Here is an 8068-nt window from a genome sequence, read left to right as displayed (position 1 = left end):
GACCCTGCACAATCACTGAGGAGCGCTGCCATTTATCCCTCAGCCTGGCGTACAGTGTGCAACACATTAGACTGACACAACTGTGCGACATTGTCACAGTCCAGCTCCAGGGCTGGAGGGAGCGCGGCCTGTACGCCACCTCTCACCCGCACAGACCGCGGACTCTGCAGCACTGCTGATCCCTGCTCCCGCAACAGCTCCGCCCCCTGCAGTGACGTAGCCTCGCTACTCTGTAGTCTCGGGCAGCCCCAGGTATTACTCCGCGGCGGGCTGCCTCTCTTGTCATACGCTGTTAAAGTAGTTCTGCTGGCGGAAGAGCACGGGCAGCAGAGACTCTGCCGCTGCCGCCTGAGATGGCAGGGGAGCAGCGGGCAGGAGGGAGAGGAGAGGCCGGGGATCCGCCTGCGGCCCCTGTGCGGGTCCTGCAGAGCCTGAGAGTGAAGATCTGTGAGTATCTGTGCGCTGCATCATCTCTGGACATCCACTGAGCTGTGCTGGGATCACTGAGCTGTGCTGGACTGTGTGTGCACCACCTGGGGGGCAGCACTAGTGCAACTTCATACAGTGTGTGCCCACATGGGGCCGTGCCAGGGTGGGCTGCCAGCTCTCAGGGGGCTCTCACACACAACAGGTCACTGACATGCTGGGCTCTGTATACTGTGGGGCTTATTATACTGAGGGTATACAGGAATCAGACGTGTACACACACACACACACACACACACACACACACACACACACACACACACACACACGTCTGATCCCTGTATACTCTCTCTGTAATATAGAGTATACAGGGATCAGACGTGTGTGTGTGTATATATATTGTGTATATACATAGAGGTCAGAGATCTACTTAGGATCTATATATATATACATAATTTCTGTGTAAAACAAAATGTGTGTGTGTATATATATTATACACACATTTTTTTTTTTGTCTTACACAGAAATGATATATATGAAGCGTGTTGTGTGTGTACAATATATATATATATAATTTTAATACACGCTTCATATATATATAATACACCCTTCAAATATAGAAATATATGTATACAACTTGAGTGGATCTGTGTATATACACACTGAGTACATGTCTGATCCCTCTGTACTAATTTACACCATAGTCCACTATACAGACACCAGCATGTAAGTGACCTGTCTATATACAGCTTGTGTAAAATACATGTATATTCTATACATTCCATATATAGTGTTTGTGTATAGAGAGATCAGACATGTACTGATATGTGTCATAAAGCAAAAGTGTGCCAGCCTCGTGATACCGCCCCGGTATCCTCCATATACCTCCAGCGGACATGGCAGCACTCCAGAGGTGCGATAGTGATAGACCTGCCGTTTATTCCCCCATGTATGTGCGATGTTTAGACTCCGCAATCTCTGAGCCTTTCATGGCTTGAGGAAGTGATGGAAGTGACCATCAGTGTACAGCTCTGCACAATATGTTGCTGCTATTACAAATTTAGGGCCAAGGCCCCACTATCAGTGTTTGGTCAGTATTCGGTCAGTATTTTTTCTCAGGAGTGGGAGCCAAAACCAGTGAGGAACAATCAGAGAAAAGGTATAATAGAAACAAGTCACCAATTCTGTATTTATCACCCACTCCTGGTTTTGTCTCCCACTCCTGAGAAAAAATACTGACCAAATACTGATAGTGGGGCCGAGGCCTAAATCTGAATTCTGGCTCACAATAATGCAAAGTTATAAGCACACATTGGGAGAAATGTTACATTTTTCAGTTTTTCTCTATAGTTTGGTGACCTTATTTGTGCTTTATATATGGCTTATTTTCCCCATTTTTGTCACTTTGCTGGGACATTGTTTATCTCGCCGGTCATCTGATCTGAACTTATAGTCCTTGAGGCTGTAAGAGTTTTGCTGCAGATGTGGTGTTTAGTATATGATGTGCTACAATTTTATAGCAAAACCTTTTTAAAAAAAATGGATTAAGGACCAATTTGTAGCGCAAAAAAATGACTCCTGCCTAACATTCCCCCCTATCCTGTTGTGTATAGGAGTCTTGTTCTGGGCAGATCACCCGATTAGTTTTGTGTCTGTCGGCATCGATAGATGTTGCACCTCGTCCAGTTTCATGAATATTCTTTACTCGCTTTTTCACCCTGTATGTATCAGTTGTGTATGAGAGCGGCCTGTGATCATAACTCGGTGAATGGCAGCCGTGTCCCACACCCGGGGTCCGGGGCCCGGGGCGTCATGTACCTCTCTGTGGAGTTTCTGAGATGTGTTCTGGTGATTTCGGCCACTCACCGGTCCGGGTGACAAGTCAGCGATAATCTTTGTAGAGCTGTCTGTAAAATGATTTACAAGTTTCCCTGCTCTGAGGATGACGACCTGTAAATGTAAAGTATCCGCGTGTCCCTGCACATAAATCGGGGATGAGGATTAGATTCTGTGTGAATTTCTGTTTACAGCCTAGCAGCTTGTAACTACGTAACAATTAGACAATGTAATTGTTTTGGTGGGCTATAAAACGTTGCTCTTTATTGATATAATATCTACAATTATTTGTCTTCTTTTTATAAATACATTTTAATCATTATGACATAAGGTGGTCCGCTTCCTTCAGGACCTCACAGTTCTTTGGAAAGGTCTGAAAATAAAAGCAGAAAAATAGGGGAAGAATAAGGAATGTTCTTGTTCAGTGACACCGATCAGAGGTCTTGAAATACAGAGCGAGCTGCCTGGTGGCTTAAATACTAGCTTCAGTATACAGCTGTATACAAGTCCTGGTTAGGTCACTAGCCTCAGTATACAGCTGTATACAGGTTCTGGTTAGGTCAATATCCTCAGTATACAGCTGTATTCAGGTTCTGGTTAGGTCAATATCCTCAGTATACAGCTGTATTCAGGTTCTGGTTAGGTCACTAGCCTCAGTATACAGCAGTATGCAATTCCTGGTTAGGTCACTAGCCTCAGTATACAGCTGTATACAGGTTCTGCTTAGGTCACTAGCCTCAGTATACAGCTGTATACAGGTTCTGGTTAGGTCACTAGCCTCAGTATACAGGTTCTTTTTAGTCAATGCTGTATACAGTTTAATAATAATAATAATTTTTATTTTTATAGCGCCAACATATTCCGCAGCACTTTACAAATTTTAGGGGGGACTTATACAGACAATACAGAATAAGCATATCTCATATCGAAAGGAGTGAGGGCCCTGCTCGCAAGCTTACAGTCTATGAGGAAATGGGGGGAGACACAAAAGGTAGAATGTACATATATTGTATAATGCAGCCTTGATATACTATATAGGATAATTAATACATGGACTGGTGTCCTGCCAGTATGTGTACAGTCCTGACCGAGGCTATTATGTGCATGGTTGGTATGAACCTGAAATTGAAGAAGATTTTAATATGGGGGAAAACTGGGATGGACAGATAGTGTGTGGAGGCGATACGCCAGTCTAAAGAAATGGGTTTTTAGGGTCCGCTTGAAACTGTGGGTATTGGGAATTAATCAAACTGTCCTGGGTAGTGCATTCCAAAGAATTGGTGCAGCACGCGAGAAATCTTGGAGACGGGAGTGGGAAGTTCGGATTATGGAGGATTTTAGTTTTAAGTCACTGGCAGAACGGAGGGCATGTGTAGGGTGGTAGACTGAGACAAGGGAGGAGATGTAGGGGGGTACTGAAGCATGGAGCGCTTTGTGGGTAAGCGTGATAAGTTTAAATAGCTCTATATTGGATGGGTAACCAATGCAATGACTGGCACAGGGAAGAGGCATCGGTGTAGCGGTTGGCGAGGAATATGATCCTGGCTGCTGCGTTAAGGACGGATTGGAGAGGGGAGAGTTTAGAAAGAGGGAGACCGATTAGTAGAGAGTTGCAGTAGTCCAGACGAGAATGAATAAGAGCGACAGTAAGAGTTTTTGCCGAGTCAAAGGTGAGAAAAGTCCTTATTCTTGAGATCTTTTTGAAGTGTAGATGACATGAACGAGCGAGTGATTTGATGTGAGGAGTGAAGTAAAGATCTGAATAAAAAATTACCCCAAGACAGCGGACTTGTTGCTGGGGAGTGATGGTTGAGCCACAAACAGAAATGGCAATATCGGGCACAGGTAGGTTAGTGGCGGGAGGAAATACGAGTAGTTCAGTTTTTGACAGATTCAGTTTTAGACAGAGGGAGGACATAATGTTAGACACAGCAGAAAGACAATCACTGGTCTTTTGTAGTAATGCAGGGGTGATGTCCGGAGCAGAGGTGTATAATTGGGTGTCATCAGCATAGATATGGTACTGAAAACCGAATCTGCTGATTGTTTGTCCAATGGGAGTGGTGTATAAGGAGAAAAGAAAAGAAGTTTCTGGTTAGGTCCCTAGCTTCTGTATACAGTTACCGGTTAGGTCAGTAAGTGCACTATACAGCTGTATATACTGTACAGGTCAAAAGTTTGGACACAGCTATTCATGCAATGGTTTTCCTTCTTATTGGAATGGGTATCAAAAGTTTTGAGAATGACACAAATGTTAGTTTTCACAAAGTTTGATGCTTCAGGGGTTTTTGATCTTTTACTCAGATGTTTCTGTGGTTACTTAAGTACAAATATCAGCATTTCATATGTTTTTATTGACAAATACATCAAGTTTATATAAAGACTCAATATTTATAGATATTGTCCCTTATTTTTCAAGACTTCTGCCCTTCGCCCTGGCAGCTGAATATCGGATTCTGGGCCAAATCCTGACTGATGACAGCTCATTCTTATCTAATCGCTGCTTGGGGTTTATCACAATTTCTGTGTTTTGGTTTGTCCACCTGATTTTTGAGGATTGACCACAGGTGCTTAATGGGATTTGAGATTTAGGGAGTTTCCTGGCCATGGACCCAAAATTGTAATATTTTGTTCACCGAGCCACCTAGTTACCACTTCTGCCTTGTGACATGGTCTCCATCATGCTGCAGAAAGCATTGTCCATCACCAAATTGCTCCTGAATCGTTGGGAGAAGTTGCTCTTTGAGGAGTGTTAGATCCCATTCTTTATTCATGGCAGGATAGAAGACAAAATTGTGAGTGAGCCCAGTCCACAGAGGAACAGCGACTCCACACACGAATGGTCTCCGGATTCCTTACTGTGAGCACGACACAGGACTCATAGCGGCGCTCACCTTTTTCTTTTCTCTACAATCATTCTTCCACATGTCCTAAACAGTCTGAAGGAGGCTTCATCAGAGAAAGTAGCTTTACCCCAGTCCTCTGCAGTCCAATCCCTGTACTTCCTGATCATTATCGTGCTTACTATGTTTTTGCTTTTTGGCGAATTTTAACTCTGATATTTTTTTCCATTTCTCATTTGATAAGTGGGATTCTCCTCTTCTAATCATACGGTTGATTACCCGAGAAGAGACAAGTTAGTTTTGGAGCCCCCTTAAATGTAGTGTACTCCCATATTTTAACTCATATGAGGCATCTTTCAGTATGTGTGCGAAAAAAAAAATAAATACATTTTATAATAGATATATATTTTATTTATTTTTTAAAGGGAAAACTTCTACATCTCCTTCTTGCAGCTGAACACCTTTGCATCTTCTTCTTTTTATGTACACACTTGCAGATTATGTATGTGAAGATATTTTGTGTAAATCACTGCTCCTATAAGCCCAAGTTTAAACCTTTTATATAGACATTAACTTACTTTGAAGGATTTTCCAGAACTTTGATGCACTCTCACCTATAAGATAGTGATGAGCTATCAGTAGAGTAACTTATGGCACCCCCAACCATCAGCTGATTGGACGGTTGTGCCCTTTCAAATATTGTTTCCCAGGCACAACGCTATAGTGTTAGTAGTGGCTGTGCCTGGTAGTGCAGCACAGTTCTACTCACTTGCATGTGACTGATCAGCAACCACAGGTACCACATGGCCATACTTATGGAGCTGTGTAAACAATGTAGGGGACGCCGTGCCTGTTGGAGATGCCGCACCAGTGGGGTTGTCAATGATCACATATCTACCAATCTCATATTGATGACCAAGTCTAAGCACAGGCCGATAGTTTCGAGACAGCACAAGGTCTCAGGGCCCCATTACAAGTGAATGAAAGCTGCCCAATTCTGCTGATTTGAGATGATATTGGGGGGAGGGGGATGGATCAGGTGGAATTTTAACTCCCAATCTTTTCTTCTTTTTGGCGGCTCTCTCCTCCCTCCCCGTTTAAAAACACTTGAACATTTGGCCGAGTGCTGATGTATATGGGGAAGTCGGTGAAGATAGCTGCTGGCCAGGAATTTGCTCACCAAGCCGCTTCCCCATGTGTATGGCTTTAGGCTGGGATTACACTTGTCAGGCTGACATCCATATGCGACAGCAGACCAGGGGCATAGATAACGTGTATAACACTGAGCTCAAAGCTGTGCATCGTACTAATACATTTCTTCTACTTTGGGTGGGAACGTGTATTGCTGTCAGCAGCTTTCCACGGTGCTTCAATCTGTGTTTTATGAGATGCCCCTTAAAATATACAAAGTGGCTTCTGAGGATTTCTGCAGTGCTATGTTCATCCCTGTATTACAGTCATACAGATTTCTGTAATGTCTGTGTGTTTAAAAGGGAACCTGACACCAGACACATGCGCCCCCCATCTACGGGCAGCGTGTATCAGGCACTGGCTGTACGATCTCAGCCAGGTATGTATGATCGTACAACCAGTGCCTGATTTTTGCCACCGGAGTGACAGGTTTCTCCCTGCGTGCGTGTAAAGGGGACGATGACCGCTGACTAGCTGCCTTTCTGACTGGTCTCCTGTGCGGCTCGGTCCCAGTAGCATTTATCTGTATGTGTTTCAGAGTCAGACATACCTGGCTGAGATCATGCAGCCAGTGGCGATACATGCATGGATCGTCAGCAGGTATCCGCTGTCAGGTTCCCTTTAATATCTCCTGTAAGATTCGATTTCTTAAAGCTTAGTGACTGGTCAGGTCCAGTGTCGTCATAAAGACTAAATTTTGCCGTTGTTCACACATAACCAACCACCGCAGGGCAGATAGTAAGGAAATATTGTTTTGTTTGGTGATTTGGTTCCACACATGATGTAACATAAATTTTTTATATATATAATAATGAATTTTCTTTAGCACACCTATAGCTGTGAATGGGTGAGTCTCATCTGATTTACGGAAGAAACTAGTACTTGCTGTAATTTTTCTTTATTTTTTCTTATGTGAAAAAAAGTCATCTGCACTGCCCCATTAAATAACATTGGTCCGAGTGCTGTCGGTTTATTTTTTTTCATGGACCGCACTCGGGCTGAAAATGCAGTCATGTGAACGAGCGCCTAATAAGCTGGACGTAGGAGTTTGGTATTTGAGTCTTGCCCCACATACATTTGCAGCATTTTACAGCATGGAGTATTTACTTAGATTGTGCATGGTATAGTCTAGGAATCCTGCTGTTTTTTACTCTCTTCCATGTCCATCCCTTGTGTATTTTGTAATATATTAGTGAATGAGGTTTTTTTTCTGTGTGATTTTTGGGTATTTGATAAAGGATAAATAGTTTTCTATATTCTTGTGGTTCTTCATACAATTGTATGTTAAAGGGGTGGTCTAGAACAAACATAACAATGAACTTATTCCTGTCTTATGGGCTGCAATTCTGCAGATCACTTTTCAGCTTTGCTCTGTAGACTGGGGCAAAGGTGGACGAGTCGTCTTATTATACTTTACATATAAGACCCAAACCTATCTGTCAAATATAACAATCTTGAAGGGGTTGTCTGTGACTATGTTGTGGAACGGTCATCAATTTGAGATCCGTGAGGGTCTGACACTCCAAAAATCCCACTGATCACCTAGGAATTTGTTGCAACAGCAGTTGGATGAAAGCAGTGTATGCATGCTATTGCTGAGTACTGCAGTTTATTTCCCTTTCACTAAAATTGAATATGAGGTGCAATATTCAATAACAACCACTAAACAATATATGCAGTTGAGCTTTACTGCCATATACATTGCTTACATCTAGGCCACTGATATGAGCTGATCAGTGGAGGCATTCCCAATCCCCACCGATTCCATTTTG

The 8068-nt window shown here is 43.1% G+C and overlaps 1 protein-coding gene across 1 annotated transcript in view; it reads left to right on the top strand.

Moving 5' to 3' along the window:
• Nucleotides 1-213: 213 nt before the first annotated feature.
• Nucleotides 214-8068, top strand: part of RASA2 (RAS p21 protein activator 2) — a 90310-nt gene continuing 82455 nt past the window's right edge. The window contains exon 1 of the mRNA XM_073674389.1: nucleotides 214-447. Coding sequence (XP_073530490.1) covers nucleotides 354-447 — 94 coding nt within the window. The 5' untranslated portion in view covers nucleotides 214-353. The remainder of the gene's footprint in view (nucleotides 448-8068) is intronic.

The sequence above is a fragment of the Phyllobates terribilis genome, unplaced genomic scaffold (assembly GCF_046119375.1).
Source record: "Phyllobates terribilis strain yellow unplaced genomic scaffold, ASM4611937v1 Scaffold_3__8_contigs__length_932513732, whole genome shotgun sequence".
Classification (NCBI taxonomy): Eukaryota; Metazoa; Chordata; class Amphibia; order Anura; family Dendrobatidae; genus Phyllobates; species Phyllobates terribilis.
The sequence above is the reverse complement of the archived record's forward strand: the minus strand, read 5'-3'. Positions and strand labels throughout refer to the sequence as shown.